Below are 17,982 nucleotides of genomic sequence, written 5' to 3'. Positions count from 1 at the left end.
TTGCTTGCCCCTGGAGCACAAGGTGCTGCCTCTCCCTGGTCCCACACCTTGCTCCCAGCCTGAATCCCTGCAGGCAGAGGAATGGGCTCAGAGGAGATGCTGCCCCAGACGCTCCTCAATGCTTGTCCTCTCCAGGCTTTGAGGAAATTACATTTACTGCTCCCAATGGGGCTTCTCAGGCTTTTCACCTCTGACTTAGTGACACAGAAGAATTTAGAGCAGTCTCCATCTAGCCCCAGCCCTGTGTCTTCCCTCTGATGTGCAGCAGCCCATTTTTGACCTATGCAATCAGAGCAGGTAACCTTCCCTTGTGTCCCTCCACCCAGACTCCAGCAGCTGACAAGTTTTCAGAGACCTGGGGAGGTGGCTTCAGGAGTTAATTGGCTGTACAGTGTCTTCAGCCCCCCAGGCTCAGGATGGGAGCAGACCCTTGCCCCTTACTCACACATGGTCTCCAAAGTGCTGGGCTTTATGCCTTCCCCTCCCACGATGTGGAAGGCTGCTGTATCCCTCCCTGCTGCTTTATGAAGTAGTGGAAACTTGGGAGCCTGAGGAACAATAAAAAGGTCTCTGGCAGCTTACAAGATTTATCACAGCATTTGTTTTTGCTGTACTTAGGGCAACTGATGCATTTCATCCTCGCCGCTCTCTGGATGCTGTGAGTTGGGAGATAGTTAAGAGATAGCATCCCCTGTCAGAAGCATTAATTCTATTGCCTTTGGAAAGCTTCATGGTGGGCAACGGGTCTGTGGCTCACCAGTGCTTGGGTAGAATGCTCCATGTGTAACTGTCCCATGGAGCCATGCCATCCCTTCCTCTCACAGTGCCAGGATAATTGCTATTTTATATGCTGCTTGAACAGGGAGCAGAGAGGAGAAATTGGTGGTGCAGTCAGTGTGAGCACTGTTACGTGTCAGTAGCAGCACCAGATTGGGAGCTCATTGCTAGTGATATCCAGTTGTACTTAGGAACTTCAGCAATGTGCTTTTCCCCCGGTATCTAATCCAATAAGGAGAAAGTATGAGGTTTTGGGCCTTGCAAAACAACACGGCTTTTAAGTAGCAGCTGAGGGATCAGCTGCAAAGCCAAGCTTTGCATTTCATGCTTGCAGGTCAGCTGTCTATTTTGCTGCCTGGTCCTTGCAGCATTAAGGACTTGAGGATTTTGAGAGCCATTTAATGGTGACCAAAGCCATTTCCCCTATATTTGCAAAGAAAAACATGTTGTTGGTACCCAGAAAAAAAATTACAATTTGCCCTTGAGTCCTAGGCAAACTACCCCTTTCTGCAGAGTCTGTCCAGGGCCAGACACTCAGTGTGAGGTTCCTGATCCCCATCCCACTGCTTTCACCCAAGACCAAGCTCCCTTGGCTTATGAATCACTTTTAAAGAGGAAAACCAAATGATTGAGTAATGCCTGCTTTTAAATTCACTCTTCACTGGGCTGCCCAGGTTCTGCTCTTTGGATGTGAACAGCCCGGACCTGCCACGCTCCCGTCACAGCCCGCTGCTCGCGGTGCTGGTTTTCATCACCTCGTGGAGTTAACACCCTCAAAGATAATCTCTTAAATGTGTGTTTTGATGGGTAAGCGTTTGATAGAGAAGTTGCACACCTACTTGGTGAGAAAATAAGGGTTTTCTGCCTACACGGATTCCCCGGCCCTGAATGAAGCAATCCACCGAGGAACGCTATATTTCAGCTGAAACACTCCTGTAATTGCAGTATCTGTTACAGCTACAAACTAGTGTGGGGGTTTGCCCAAAAACCATGTTGTTCCCAACTCGTAACTTTACAAAGGAGCCGTGTTATAGCACAATGTGAACCCCAGCTGAAGGCAGAGAGAACATAAGGAACCCCTTTGTTTCCAGAAGTACAACTGAAGTGGAAAAATTATATGGTCTACCTGCTAAATGCTTTCCACTTTGCACTTCGTAAAAGAGGAGGCCACATCCCTGGGAGGTGCCTGGGCAGCTCGTTTGGTAATGCACTGGTGACCTTAATTGGGGCATTAAGATTTTTTGGCTGGCGCTTGCTCAGTGTTTCTGGCACAGGTCACCATGGAGTCCCAGGCCCTTTGGATGGGGAATTTGCTCCGGCAGCAGTCTTCTTCCTGACTGCTCAATGGTTGGGTGGTGTTGTTGGAGGATTATGAGCAGGATTGAGCAGCACGTGAGTTGTGATTTATCATCAACCTCAGCTGGAAGTGTTCCTGCTGAGAATAGTCCGTGCCTGCCTTGTATCCATTTGCAGATACAAATGGAAGCTGTTCCTACCACTGTAGTATCTGTTGCTGGCAGAGTCTGGGTGTTCCTCAGCATGGGAACATCACCGAGGTCAGCTTTTGGCAGCCGAGGCTTTCCACACCCCTGCAGGCAGGATCCTGCCTGAGCCCCCCAGTGAACCTAATTCCCATCAGCTCCAGTGTTCAAGTCCACACTGTTATTTACAGCGATCAGCTTCCCTTTCCTTACAACACCCAACATCTCTAAGCCAGTCTGATGCCTGCTTTGCACTAGGCATCCTGCTGGATGTCAGACCTTGAAATCATAGAAATCACAGAATGATTTGGGTTGGAAGGGACCTTAAAATATGATGTCATTCCAACGCCCCTGCCATGGGCAGGGACACCTTCTGCTTAGACCAGGTTGCTCCAAGTCTCATCCATCCTCTGTCAGAAGTCAGCTCCTCTCGGGGGGACTCTGCTTTGCACCTGAGTAATGTCTTTAAAACATCTTTAGGATGCCAGGTGTGACTAAAGCCAGGGCTGTGGGGGAATAAGGATCACTTGTGTCCCACCCAGGCTGTGTGTGTGCAAGGAGTCCATTTCCATCTTCCACTGCTCATCAGCATCAGGCTGTAGCTGCCTTCTGCTTCCCGTGGCTGCGTCCTTTGGGTCCCATGCACATAGTGGTACATCATGGAAAACTTTCAGGATCAAGTTGGTGTAGGGCTTTGCAGCCTCTAATTCCCATCCAGCACCCTTCTGAAGCCCTTCCCAGGGCATTATCTGGGGAAACCTTGGCATGGTTTAGCCGCAGACCAACCATACACAACTTCCTTACATGAGACATCCCTGTCAGGCACATCTGAAGCCACACTTGACCTGTTGACTTCACTGCCAGCTTCAGAAGCTCTCATGGGTGCCAACAGCAGAGGCAGTATCTAAAATCTGACTGAAAAGGGAGCCGCTGCCTTGGTTCTCTGAATAGGTGAGAAACTCACATCTGAAATATTATTTGTTTGCCAGCTCTGTGCTTTATTGATAGGAGATGCATCCACCAAAGGACAGTCATCCCCAGCTCTGGTTGATTTGATTTAATCCATTTTAGCTATCACAGTAGTAAATAATGGGCTGATACACATCTTTTTTTTGTTGTTTTTAGGGTTTATGTACAACTGTGTGGAAAAAGTGCACTGGTGATGCACCTGCAGGGCTTCTAGGTCTGAGAGTGCTCTGCAGGGTAAAATTGTGTAGATCAATAACTCAGTCTGGAAAAGTATCCTGGGTTAATTAAAATGGGAAGAAGGTTTTCCAGATGAGGTCAGTGTAAAGGTCACAGGAGGCCAAGCTCAATAAATAAAGTAAAAAAAAAATATATATGATGTTATAGATATATATCAAAACAAAAAAATGAGAAACCTAAGTAGATACTTCTCTTAAAATACACTAGTATTAAAATATAAACACCTTTAAAACCTTTAGCCTAATAAAATAATTAATTGAATTAAATAATATTAAAAAAATACATGCTGTCTGCCTCAGTTAGGTGTTTGAACTGATGGGAGCATGAACCAGCTGCAGCTGGAGTTTATTGAAGAGCTAAATCAGCTATTGATGGCCATAATCTTTCTGCAGAAGAAGAAAGGAATACATTTTTTATTTATGTCTGTCCAATGCTTTCAGGTCAATAACTGAGCAAGGTGGATTATGGTCTTCTCCAATCTGGGACTAAAAATTGAATGTGGGAAGAGGTTGACTAGGCATAAGCACTTTGAAGTGCTTCCACGTTATTCCTTGTTGCTGCTACTCATTCCCTTGCTGTAAGCAATTTCCTTTATTCAGGAAATTCATTACATGATAAAGGCAAAATGAATAATAATCTTCTATCTGTTATGCTTATTCATTAAGAAATATGAATAGTTGATTTTTGTTCATGTTCTGTAATTGCAGCTGCAGGTTCTCGTGGGTGAATTAAAAATACACAGCGATAATATTAGCAGGGGTTGGTTTGTCTGAGGGGTTGTTTCTAGGCTCCAGTGCTAGGGAGGAGGCATTTTTATTACTAATACTAAAAATAAAAGCCTTTTTTTAAAAAAACTGATATAAATCTGCATACACTGAGAATTCTAATTGCCTAAATAAAGCTGCAGCTAGAGGAGCTCCTCCTGCGGCGCAGGATGCATGTGAAGGCAGATGCTTGTTCGCACTGTAACAACCACTGATTAATATGTCTTACTTTTCAAGAAATCAGCTTAAACATAACATAACAAGCTTCTGAGGTTTGCTGTGTGCCAGTTGCAGGGCTGGCAGGGGCAGGGAGGCAGCTGCCCCACCGGCCGTGCGGGCAGTGCCGTCCCGCGGCGGAAGAAGATTAGATGTGGAACGGGGGAGAAAATGCTGATTGCCATTTCCCTTGACACCACAGCGTTCTGGGATAAATCAAATTGATGAACTCGGAGAAGAATGCCTGGAAGAGAGTGAAAAAGCGATATGACCCCTGAGAAAGGAAGCCGATGCAGGCTTCGGCAGGCCATTATTTATTGACTTTTTAATTCCCATGCTAGACCAGCTAATGCCAAATGTTCCCAAAAAGTTCCCACTTGTTTTTTTTTTCTTGCCATTTTTTTCCTTTTTAGAACAATCTCAGAGATCTCGGGCTTACCTGAGGATGCAGAAGGTCTTGCCTTTACGCGCTGTAGTCTTACAGAAGTTTCTAAACTCTCTGCATCCATCCATCAGGAGTAAATTCACTTGCTCTTTGTTATGTTGATCATTCGTTGATCCAGTGATGTCTTTCCATACATGTGTGTGTATATATGCACACGTGTATGTATATGTAAACCCAGAGAGAGAGAGAAGTTGTGGATGACCCATTCCTGGGAGTGTTCAAAGCCACGTTGGATGGGCTTGGAGCAACCTGGTCTAGTGGGTGGGTTGAAACTGCCTGACCTTTAAGGTCCCTTTCAACACAAGCCTTTCTGTGATTCTATATACATATATATGTATGTATATATAAACCCAGAACAAGCCAGCAAATTTTAATTAATCATGATTTCAATTATAGCAATGGATGACACCCCCCCATCTCCTCCATGTTCTACAGTTACACAATTTGTCAGCCAGAAAAGTTCATTAGATTTAAAGGTTTTTCATCTTTTTTTCCTACAACCTCTAAGGATATTTTGGGGTTGCAGGCCCATGTATAGGGAGTTGTCCTGTATTTAATCTCTGCTCTCCAGCTGCTTCTTTCAGAATATTTGGTGGTTTGAAGGACCTGTGGGATGTAGGGGAAAACCCCATGATGGTCTTTCTAGGGTGTTGTGGACATGGCTGGGCAGCACTTGGGCTCACCCAACTCCAAGAGCCCATCCTGGAGGTTGTTTCTGAAGTCCTAGGGGGTCGTTTCTGAAGCCAAGAGATTTGCAGCATCCTGCTGCCTTCCTGCTGTTGTCCTCAATAAAATCAGCCCATGGGAGATGCACGTTGAAACATCCATCATGGTGTGAGTGAAGTGGCAGGGACAGAAGCTTGCACTGAGGACCATGCTGTGAGTCTGAGGCTGAACTTGATGCTTTTCCTACTGGGAGGGCCAAACACTTTTTCTGGTGGCTGTGCCTCACTTTTTGGCTCAATCTGGCATTGCCAGGAGGTGGTGGGAGACTACAGTGGCTGCAAACCAGAGAGGTTGTGGCATCTCCCTCCTTGGAGATGCTCAAAAGCCATCTGTACAATGTCCTGGGCAATGGCTCTGGTGGCCTTGCTCGATCAGGTACTTGGACCAGGGGACCCCTGATGACCCCAGGCTCCCAGTTGCCAGCTCAGGGAGGTACAGACCATTGGAATATCTGCCCCTGAGTGCTACTGTGTGTCCTCCAAGGGAAAGGTATAGACCACTTGATAAAAACTTGTTTGGCCCATGGCATTGTGCTCACAGTAGGCACATTTCTAAGGTAGCTTTAGGAGGACAGTGTGGGATCACCTTCAGTGGAGCTCATTCTGTACTCAGAGAGAGGGGCAGGTTTTCTTGGCTGGAACAGAGGGCCATCAGCAAAGCAAACTGTACAGAACTGTTGTACCTCCTAGAAATAGAAAATACACAGAGAGACTCAAAGCTCCCCTATGAGATTTTTTGAAAACCATATTCAAATGAAGATTTAATGTGGAAACATGTTTCCTGATGTAAAGGTGAATAGTTTAACTGTATGGGATGAATATTTAAGAGTAGTGCCTCTCCTTCCAGTAAAAACACTCTGGGCAGAGACTTCCTTTTAGTAGCAAAATGAGGCTGTTATTTTACGTGCCTTTGACCCGATTCCAAAAAAATACTAAAAATAGTGAAGTTGGCAGATTCTGACATGGGAGGCAGCCAGGTGGAAGGGGCAGAGCTGTGAAAGGGGAGGCTGAAGTAAAGGCTGTGAGGGTGATGGACACTGACCCACTGTTTATCTTCTCACTCTTCAGCAGCCAACATCGCACACTGTAGCAGGAGTCCTTGGACTGCAAATGGCCCATAAAATGAATTGCCAGTTAAAATCACCTAATTATCGAGCTTGTGATTATTAATTGAAGGCAGATATGGCTTTGAGGTTCTGCACAACTTCTCTGCTGTGCAGCAATTCCACTGTGCAATTTTTAAAGCCTTTATTGGAGCCGCATTTGAATGGTGGGTTTTGAGCCCCTGGAAAACCGCTGATGTTCCTGTCCTCTCTTGATCTTTTGGAGTTTGAAGGGCAGTTTCTGAGTAGCCTGTTTGGGGCCGAGGAGCCCTGAGATACACATCAGTGAGCATAAGCAAAGGGCTGGAGGTGTCTGCAGGAATCCCCATGCACGTAAAACCAGCAAAGACCTGACTCTTCGCGGTTGAGTCACTGTTACGGCTCAGGATAACAGTCATTAGTCACTGTTTGATTATGAGGATTTTCGTATTCACTGGGTGCCATACAGTATTTATTTAAACACCTCTCCCAAGCATCCTGCAAGATATCATTAGGTAGGTGTTGTTGAGTGATGCGGGGCTGCGATGACTGAACATGTTAGAGCTGGGGCACAATGAAATGTACTGTGTGAGACTCAGAAGCGTTTCTGCGCCTTTTTTGGATGTGTTTGCACGTTGTCATGTACCAGTACCTAATATGTTCTTCTGCTTTGTCCCTTCTTGCTCCCGCTTAGGCTTCAACTCAGTTTGGATTTTTTTTCCCTTGGTTGATAAATCTTTGCGTTTGCTCAAGTTGTCTTTTTAGTGTATGGGTATTTTGAAGGTTTCAAAAAATATTTTCCTAAGGAGCCACATACAGATGTGTGTGCCTGGTGCTTTCATGCCTGATTATCAGATTCACATGGCTAGAAAGTGGGGTCACAATGGAAGCACTTTCCTGCACTCACTCAAACTTGCCCAAGGCTAGGGTGGAGGTTGGTTGCTTGATATGAATCTCTGACCTCCCAAATTGTAACAACATGGAGAGGTTTGAAAATGGCACTCTTTGGAGGAGTCCCTAGCACAGATTCTCCTCCCTGGGTCCAGGAGGATGAGGTGTATCTCTGATTGGGCTCAGGCTTTCCAAGTCCTTGCTTTTTTTTCCCAGTCTCTGTCACAGCAGCATGTTTATTTCTCTTCTAAGGTTGTCTTCCAAGTCTGCTTCCAGAGCTCCACCAGCATCAGCTCTGTGCAGCAAAGTGGTTTTGAAGAGTCAGTCAGTATGAGGGGGAAAAAGTCAAGGAAAAGGCAGAGCTTCTCCATGCATACACAATGGAAAAAGCTCCACAACACCCTTCCTTTTGAGGAGTAATCTCATCAAGAAGTGCAATCAATACCTGCAGTGGATATATAAGCCTTTCATAGGTGTTGCAGCTGTCTGCCGCTGGGTGTTGTGCTGGAGGGCCCTGGGTTTGGGTTACAAGGTAGCTGAAGGTTCCTTTCCCTGGCTGCTGGGTGCAATATGAGCTTCGATTAAATCAGCTGAATTTCCTGGTGGCCTCCGGACTTGCTGATGCAGGTACCCATCTTTTCCCAGAGGTGTCTTGCTCAGCCTTCCCCAAATGGGACTCTGATGGGGGTACAGGAGCTACCAGCTTTAGTTGATGAGTGTTACTGTTCAGGCATGGAAGCTTTAGCAGGTCTCTTTTTAGTTGCTGGCATTAAGGGTGTAATTTTTAATGGGGATCCCCTTACTTAAATCTGCTGTCTGGGTGGGATGAGTTGGCTGGAGGCCATGGCAGGGCTCTCCTCAGTCCTTCTGCAGCATCTGCAGCATCTCCAGCATCTCACTGCAGCCCCAAAACCACTCCAGCATGAGGTTTGTCATCAATGGTGGTGATTTTAAGAGACATCCGTGGTTGAAAGATCAATATTGGCTTTAGCAATGAGCCTCTCAGCCCTGCCTGAATGTTTTATTTAGTTCCTGATAAAAGCTTTGACCTACATCTAGCACCAGGAAGCGATGAGGCTTTGATAATACTCAGGCATCCCGGCGGAGGGCACGCTGCTAACCAAGCCTCCAAGTTGCAAATGGATGTGTCCTTTAAAACAACATCAGATAAACCAATAAAGGCTTCAGTCAGTAAACAGCTTTATCTCTGCCAGGCAGTACGTGATCCAGTTTTGATGGAGAGGATGTACCTCTTTATGAACTGTAGGTATTAGGAAAAAAGCTTTCTATTTTTAGTTATAGGAAAACAAAGCATTAAAGCCAAAACACCTGCAGTTTTTGATGATATGAGTGTGTCAGTGATGGAAATGGGATGGACCACTCGGGGTGAGGTTCTCAGTGAAGCAGTGATGTTAAAATAGAAAGGTCTTGTTTGAATTTTTCTTTGCTGTACGTGTCTTAGATGGGGTCAGTCACCTGGAGTCTCAGTGCTCTGTGTGAGGCAGTCTTGTGGGCAGCTATGATGGCTTCGTGGATGTCCTTTCCAAAACACTTGCAGCCTTTAAAAGCAATGAAGGTGCTGCCTGGGAGGAACAAGGGAAGGGAACTTGCAGCCCCATCCTCCCAACAGCCCATAGTCAGGGGAAGGTCAGCAACAGCAGGATAGGAATTAGCATCATTTTGCTGACAAATCTGGAGTCACGGAGCGATCCTGTGGGATCACTGTTGCACTATGGTGTGGACCCAAATTGATTTACACTGCTTATCTGGGGGATTGTATCTGTGCCATGACCCCTTTGTGTGCTCATGTTGCATGTTTTGTGGTTTTTTTCCCCCCTTCCCAGGATGAACTTGACCTCACGGACAAGCACAGAGAGGCCATGTTTGCGCTGCCGGCGGAGAAGAAGTGGCAGATCTACTGCAGCAAGAAAAAAGTAAGAGACTCGTTGAGTCCTGAGCCTCTTCCCTCTCGTGCAGGGTGGGGAGGATGTGTGGGGAGGGACACACCTCTCTTGGGATGCCAAGTGGTATTTGGGGTGTTACAGAAGTGTATCTGTTCCTCGGAGTGACTCTGGGAAAGGAATGTCTTTGGTCTCCCAAATGCAGAGCCCTTCCTCCCCAGCCCATTCAGGCTGGAGGAGGTGTCACCACACACTGCATCAGTGTCCCCCACTCCTTGCTCATCCCTGCCAGCACAAGCAGAGCCACATGGAGCTCTGTGGGCGCTCAGGTTGGCATTTCAGGGGCAAGGTGCTGCTCCAGTCACCATTTGTCATGGCCCTGCTCTTCTTTGCTGATGTCTGGGAGCCCAATCGCAGCCTGGCCAAAAGCCTCCCCCCTCCCCTGGGCTTCCTGTTTGCTGCCACGAAACAGGCTTGGGTATGACGTTTTGTCCTCTCACTGTCTCTTCCCAGAGGACTGCACAAGTGGAAAATGCTGTTGGGGAAGTTGTGCAGCACAGCCTGCGAGGGATTCGGCCTGGGGGCATGAGGATTGCTTTTAGGGTACAGCTGTGTCACCCCTGGGGCAATGCAGGGCTCCTCAGTGTAACTGAGACTGTGATGATTCAAGAGACAAGGGTTGATGCGAGTCATGGATCTGTCTGCTGAGCTCTTGGTACCACAGGCTGCCCACTTGCAAGGTGGCCAAAATCACTCTGTTTTTCCTCGGTAAACTGAACACTTTGCCCCTGTATGCTGGCACAGGAATTACCTCCAGATATCTCTACTGGGACCTGTATTACCTCCCAGCCTTGGCCAAAGCAGAGATCTTGCAGGACATGACACTGTGGGGAGAAATGTGTCAAAAATCCTCAAGGAAGGATGCTGAGGCCTGTGAGGGAAATGCCCCCAGTTGTAGGCGTGGACCAATTGGAGCAGGTCCAGAGGAGGCCACGAGGATGATCCAAGAGCTGGAGTACCTATCCTATGAGGACAGGTTGAGAGAGTTTAGGTTGTCCAGCCTGGAGAAGAAAAGGCTCTGGGGAGACCTTAGAGCTCCTTCCAGTGCCTAAAGGGGGATTGTAAAAAGACTTTATAGTAGGGCAGTAGGATAGGACAAGGGGTAACAGTTTTAAACTGGAAGTTTATTTAGAGTAGATAAAGGGAAGAAATTATTGACTGTGAGGGTGGTGAGGCCCTGGCACAGGGTGCCCAGAGAAGCTGTGCCTGCCCCATCCCTGGGAGTGTTCCAGGCCAGGTTGGATGGGGCTTGAAGCAACCTGGTCTGGTGGAAGGTGTCCCAGTGGCAGGGGGGCTGGAACTAATTGATCTTCAAGGTCCCTGCCAACCCAAACCATTCTGGGATTCTGTGCTTCAGTTGCCAGCTTTGATGCTGTGCCCCTAACTTGGCTGCAGGAGCCGTCTGGGCAGTGCTGGTTCACTCGAAGGGCTCTCGCTGCCATTAATGTCTCTTTTCTCCCGCTGTAGCGATGGCACCACATTTTCCAGCCGTGTTTTAGGCCAAGAGCAGGCTTACCTTGCTCATGTAGGATTAAGTTTTAAGCCTCTCATAAATACCCCTGAAATCCCTGTATTATTGTTAGACAGAGGCCTGCCATGCCCGCGATTTAAATCGGAGGGGAGAAGGGATGTTAACAAATTACAGGCACTGGTCTGGATCAACAAGAAAATGGGCAGGGGATGCTCGCTCGTCACTGCCTGGCGGATAAGCAGAGCCATGCTCTGGTGTGTCTGGATAATGGGAGACAACACAGACTTAAATCAAGCAAAGCCCTGTAATTATTATTGTGAGTGGAGATTACCTTCTATCTAATCTCCTGAGCAAGGGTTTAGATGGAGCTGATGGTGGCTCTTTCCCATTTCAGAACCTCCTTGCGCTCGTGTTTTTTTTGAAAACTGAACTGTGAAACTCCCTGCTCACGAGGAGGGGTTGAAGGAAGGAGCCACAGAAGCACCCTGTGGCATCCTCAGAGTTCCTCAGAGTGGGCACCCATCTGAGGCTGGATTCTGGCTGCAATTCTGCTCTGGTCCTCATTCCTCTGGCTGCCCTCAGCTGCTCCTTCCCTACTAGTGATGCCATCTCCATGATCTCCAGAGCATACATGCCACTGCTTACTTTGATGGAGATGTGCTGGTGGAGGCAAATTCGTTTCTCCTGCTTTTTAATTAAAAATGAGCAATGAAGGCTTCAGCAGTGGAGGAAACCAGGAATTACACGGGCTGAAGAACATGTCTCTGTGCATGGCAGGCTCTGGGCAGTCCTGCCCCTGTGTGACGAGAACTGGTGAGCAGTAGGAATGCCAGTTGCTATCCTGGCATATTGTGGAAAATCTTACTCTTGTTCTTGTGTTTCTGTGGGGACAAATCACCTACGTGGTAGCCTGGCATCGAGGAGAGGGCTGGACTTCTCTAGCAGAGAGCAGTGTCTGCATTTTGGCCAGGGGAGTGGAGCTGGGGGCAGGACAGTGGTCCTATATCCCTGGCTTGGCTGCAGTCAGAGTGGTGGTGATTTGGGATGTCCAGGATGCTCCCAAGCCCTTTGGCCTGCCTGTGTTTAGCAGCAAGTTGTTGCTTGAGATGCTGGTAACACCCAGTTTCACCTGGTAAGACCCAGCAGGCTGGCAAAGGTGGACATCAGTCACAGGCAGCTGCCTGACTTACCAACACTCCAGAATTATCCCCTGAGCAGTTTTTGCTATTTCCTCTGCTGCCAATTTTGGCTGATGCTTCTGCTTTGCTGTCAGTGTCATCCACCAGACTCAGCTCTCCACAGTGCATCCCAGATGTTGCATGTTTTATATATTCCCATGATAGGCAGGATCACTGAGAAAATGAGACATTTTGTTTTGCTGGGTTGTCCTGGGAAAGGGACCTGACAGCACCTGGCCTTGGCAGTGTCTGTCGAGAGGAAATAGGGGAAAACCAGCTATTCCCCAGGCGTATTTCTTTCCCTGGAATATTCCCCCCTGGCCTGCAGCCCTGTATCCTGGTTTCTCTGCCCTGCTAGCAGCTGTTTTTATCCCAGCCCACAGTACTGGCTTGGCAGGGTGGAGGCTTTGTCCTCCCTGATTCTCCATCCATGGAGACGCTGGGTCTGATCCCAGCCCTGACCCTGCTCGGAGCCGGGGGTTGCTCTAGATGAACTCCTCATGGTCCCATGCCACCTGCATCCCCCTGTGATGCCTGGGGGGGCTTAGAGATGAAAAGCATCTCGTGATGAGGGCTGGTGAGTCTGTCGGCAGCAACCCGGGCAGGAACTGAAGCCTGCACTAAATCCAGCAGCCGTGCAGTGCTCAGGTCAGGAGAGAGATTTAAAGATTATTGGAGAGACCTTCTTTGAAGTCGTCAGCCCCCTCTATGCCTGGAATAAAGCAGGGAAATGCAAAGGCGGAGATGCATTAACAGCGGGATGAAATCTGCTTTTAGAAGTGGTATTTCTGGACGATGACTCGTTTCATACCTCATCCCAAAATACTTCGCTCCCTGCTGGCCCCGCTCTCCAGGAGAGGATATTGCTCGGAAGCGCAGGGAGGAAGCAGGAGGGCTTCCAGATTTACTGTTTCTTAGGCTGTGGGTTTGCCTCGGTGGAAGAGGGTTACTCAGGATGGCCTTTTTCCAGAGGCCATGCTCTGAAGGGAGTTAATGATTAACCCTTTGGGCTTAGTCTGCAGCACCTCTTGACTGCAGGAGGTTTGGCTCCTGCCAGTCCTTGTACGTCATGTCAAGCTGTTATAGCAGCCTGATGGATGGTTTTTATGGGCCTGGAAATATGGGTGGATACAGGGTGATCAGGCAGAAGCTCAGCATAAATAACCAGGTGGAAGGTATCAGTAGTGAAAACCAGCTCATGCGGATACAGAGTCTGGCTCTGCCCCTCTGCCTTTGGATCCATCTGAGCAACTCTAAAGCCAGGGTAGAGGAAAAATGACCTGCAGGGATGCCAAGTGATGCTGTGCTCTTTAAGCTTGTGTTGAAAACCCGTTGGCATCACTAACACTGGGTGCGGCGCTCTCAGCAGTGTTAAGCTGTCCCCTGCAAGCAGAACTTGCTTCTAAAATTTCCTCAGACATCAGTTATAAAACCAGGATCCCTTTGCAGTAGGAAAAGGCAGCCGTGGTGCTTTTTCAGGGGAGGATGGGGAAAAATGTGATAAATAGGGAAATGAATGATGGCTCTCCAGTAATCCTCTATTTCCCAGCCAGGCAGTCTCTTTCCCCTCCAACTGCGCCTTCCACCCACTTCCCCCAGAGAGCTTCTCTTTCCAGCTCACTCTTCCACTTGTCCTGCTCAGTCCTGCAGCTCGTTCGTGGGGCTTGTGTTCCTGTTTCCATCATTTAAAAACCATCAAATCTATATATTTTTGCTGCAGTAGCAGAACTAAGAGCAAAAGCTGACTAAGGTGGCATGCAGGGGGAGGAGAATAAAATACCTTGGCGTTTTGCCGTGCTCCTGGGTCACCTGGGATGGATGAGAAGGATTTCATGGCCCCCAAGCATCCAGATATACCTGCTGTTATTGCAGCAGCAGGTTGAAATACCATCTCTGGTGTCACTTTCTCGGGCTGACCGAGAGAAACTGGCTGTTTGCATGGCTGGGGGTATTCACTAGGAAATGTTTATAGTTTTTGTCTTTCAAGGTAATTCCCTTTTAGTTCCAATCACAACACACTTTTGTTTAAGCAAGGTTTTTCTCCCTCTCCGGCCAAAAAATGCATCTGTTAGCAATCTTTTTGGATTTTAAAGCGAAGCTTTTCAAACAATGAACCAGCTGACTACGAAAGGCATCTGGTCATGCTGTATTTGCTTATGGGGAGCATAATTTTTAAACCCTGGGAAAAGCGTACAAGGGCATGTGTGTATTTGTAGAGGAGAGGGTATAGGAAGTGTTAGCATATGGAAAACTGGAGTGGGCTGGGCTGGGCTGGTTCAGACTCTGAGATCCCAACTTGGGGAAGAGTCTGATGAAATTCCAGCCCTTTGCAGCTTGGCTCCACAGGGAAGCAGCTTCAGTTGAACCATTTAGGTGGGTGAGCCGAGCAGTTGGAGGGATGAGGGAGCCCTGAAGGGCTGTTGTGGGCCCAAACCTCCACCAGCACGTGCCTGGCCAAGGCTTGGCTGTGTTGGTGGAGCTGGATTGGATTTAAATGTCTTGTACACACTGCAGACCCGTTGTCATTAAAACCCATCCATGCCACTGCTTGCTTCCTTTCTGACATTGCAGACAGTGTCCAGGTGGATCATTCACCACTGGCAGGCAGGGAGTGGTTGCCAAAATGTGGTGGGCTGCCAGCTGCTGCCAGCTTTCCCTTGCTCTGCCCTTACATAGCAGCAGGGAGGGGTGGGGAACACTGCAAAATAAAAATTATATCAGGACAATGTGGAAAAATGAAGGGTGTCGTTTCTGGTTTTGCAGCAGGTGTGAACTGAAGAGGATTTTTTTTAACCCCTTGCTGTAACTTTCCTGGAGTGAAGTTCTCCTGCGGCAGATCAGCCTTGCAGGTTGTGCCAAGAGGGAGGTGAACCATCAAAGTCATAGAATTACAGAATCATTGAGGTTGGAAAGAGACCTCTAAGATCATCAAGTCCAACCTTAACCCAACACTGCCAGGTCCACCACTAAACCATGGCTACAAGTGCCACATCCACACATTTTTTGAATGCTTCAGGGATGGTGATTCCACCACTTCCCCTGAACAGCCTGTTCCAATGCCTGACCACATTGTCAGTGAAGAAAATTTTCCTAGTATAAGCCTCTCCTGGCACAACTTGAGGCCATTTCCTCTTGTCCTTGATATCAGTTGATACCTGGGAGAAAAGCCACTTGGGAGAAAAGTCACTGAAGGGCTCTCTGGGGTTTGCTTGGAACTGGCTGCTCTGAGCCAGCCCTTTCCTTCTGACTGGTTTCACCTTGTGGGATCTGACTGGGTGTGTTGGACATCATATGGGTGGGGAAATCAGCCAGCCACAGTCTGAGGCTCAGTTATCCCAAAGCAGCTCCAGATCCATCAGCATCACACGAGCTGTGAGTGTGGGAAGGAGGCTGCTGGATCAGATGGAGATGTCACCTGCAGACTGGGCATCTGAAAGATATCACCAGAAGCTTGATTTGGAAGCAAAGCAGGTGTGACAAAGCACTGAGGAGCATCACAAGTGTCTTTCTCCCCACAATAATGGAGATACACTTAGAGGAGGAAGGTGCATTGCTCCCAGCAGCTACATTCCTACAGGTCAGAGTGGCAGGAGATTGTGGAAATGCACCTTCCAGGTGTCAATAACAGTGCCCAAACATGCCTGAGACCAGCCTGAAAATTGCTTTGAGCTACTACTGGCTGAGCCACCACCTCCTCTGTCCTGTGGCTGGTCACTGGGAAGAGAAGGACAGTCTGGCTATGGAAGCTGCCGACACTCTGAGGGGAAGGCACGTAGGCTGTGAAAGTGTCAGGCATGTAACCAAGACATGACAGGGCTGAGGAGCATGGAATCTCCCCAGGAAGAGCAAAGGGATGTCTGGAGCTGGCAGATCCGTGACCTTTGTTTGGAAAATCTCCTGCTAATGAGGCATCTTGACTGGGTGCTGCTGGAGATGGAGCTTGTTTATTGGGCTCACATCACAACGGCCCCCTGCCACTGCTACCCTGGAACAAAACAGTCAAGTGACAGCATTGTCAGCCCCACACCTGGAGGAAGGGACAGCAGAGGTGAGGAGAGAGCATGGTGACACCGGGGCTGCAGCTGATGGGATTTGTATTTTTTTATTCAGGCCCTGGAAAGAAGAAGTAGGTGGGGGTAGCAGGTGGGAACAAAGTGGGGGACAGAGCAAGGATTGCCCTTGGCTGCACAACTTTGGCATTTCCTAATTTTTGCAGCAGAGCACGTGTGTGGTGGCAGTCAGGTCTGCTTCCCAGTGGACAGCGAGGGATGTCGATGCAAATATTACAAGAGAGAGGGGATACCTGTCCCTGCACTGTGCAATTACAGCCATCAGCCTGCCTCTGAAAGAGCAGCTCTCACTTGGCTGCCAGGGGGGCTTGGATCAGCCCTCACTTCTGTGCTGCTTGAGAGCAAACACAGCAAAGACCTTAACCCAGCCCAGCGAATAAGGAACTGGGAGATGTTCATTTCCCCAGTGCCAGCTGGGCAGGATGTGGTGGAGCATCCTGGAAAGCTGGAGGTGCTCAGCTGTGTGTGCCTGGGCATCCCTCACCGAAAGCAGGCTGCAAAACTCACATCCCCAAAACCCACCGTGGGTGCTGGGAAACCATCTTACAAATTCACCCTTTCAAACCCTGATGCCTGGAGAGGTTCCTCCCTCCTCCTGGCGCTGAGCAGAGCCTTGTGACTCACTTCCCTCCAGGCTGTCGCTTTGTCAGGAGATTTCTTTGCCACCAGGATACACTAAAGGACACTTATCAGTGTGCTGTAGACCATTAGCCCCAGTAATTACCACTGAGCAACGTCCTGCAGCGAGCAGAGGGGAGGGAAGCCCGTGCCCTGATCTTTGCCTGCTTTATTGTTCAGTCCCCTTTGCTGGGAAGCTGCTTTCCGACGAGCCTGCCCAGCTGCTCATCGGAATTAATGAGGTTCTGCTGCACTTAATTGAGAGCACTTTCTAAATTGGGGGTTTCAGGGAGGAAATGCAAGAGCCCGAGGGAGCCGAGCAAAGGGAAATATTTATAATGCAGCACGTTAATTATAAATGAGCAGTTTAGCCAATTTTGTTGTTCAGCCTCCCCCCCGCCCCCCGGAGACCTTTATTTGCTCCACCGCTTCTTTTCAACCCTAAAGGAGCAGCAGGTCCGGATCCCTGCCTGCCTCACAGGTGTTCACAGCACGTGGGAAGGTCCTGGGATGTGGGATGACCCATCCCTCCTGCCTTCCCTCACCATTCCTCAGCATGGATCTCTCTCCCTGCGCCAATCTCCTGGCTGGGTGCATCTGGACACCTCTTGATACTGTGGTGTGGTGAGGACCTTTCCCAGTTGGTGCCTCTGTTGGGACCACTGCTCCTTACAAGAGATGCTGATGGTATCCTGGGGTGATGGGGAGGACCTCCACTGACATCTCCAGGAGGTGACAGGACCATGTTCAAGGCACATGTGGGTGTCCCAGCTCCACTGTCCCCTGGAGTACCATTTGCATGCCAGTCTCTAAAGCGGGGCAGAAAAGCCGGAAAAATCAAAATGCCCACAAGCTTTGTGCAGAGCCTTCCCGTGGCATGGGATATGATGGTTCTGGAGCATAAGACAGCTCAGAGGGGTGGGCTGGCACATGTGCACAGGGCTCAGCCAAAGAACTGGGAAGACCCGGCTGCCCGTGTCAGACAGGATCGACACCGAGCAGACAGGTGGCCTGAGCCTCACCCCAGCTGTTTGGCACCTCTGAGGCACTGTGGGGGTCAGGAGAAGTATGAAAGCAAAGGGCAGAGGTTTGCAGGC

The 17,982-nt window shown here is 48.8% G+C and overlaps 1 protein-coding gene across 3 annotated transcripts in view; it reads left to right on the top strand.

The window, feature by feature from the left end:
* DAAM1 (dishevelled associated activator of morphogenesis 1) overlaps nt 1-17,982 on the top strand; it is a 95,647-nt gene that overhangs the window by 43,666 nt on the left and 33,999 nt on the right. For all 3 annotated transcript variants that reach the window (XM_027702374.1, XM_027702373.1, XM_027702376.1), the window contains one exon: nt 9,432-9,521. In XM_027702374.1, coding sequence (XP_027558175.1) covers nt 9,432-9,521 — 90 coding nt within the window. The remainder of the gene's footprint in view (nt 1-9,431; nt 9,522-17,982) is intronic.

This window comes from Neopelma chrysocephalum, unplaced genomic scaffold (assembly GCF_003984885.1).
Source record: "Neopelma chrysocephalum unplaced genomic scaffold, ASM398488v2 Primary Assembly neopelma1_183, whole genome shotgun sequence".
Classification (NCBI taxonomy): Eukaryota; Metazoa; Chordata; class Aves; order Passeriformes; family Pipridae; genus Neopelma; species Neopelma chrysocephalum.
Note: the sequence above shows the minus strand (reverse complement) of the source record. Positions and strands in the feature narration are given on the sequence as shown.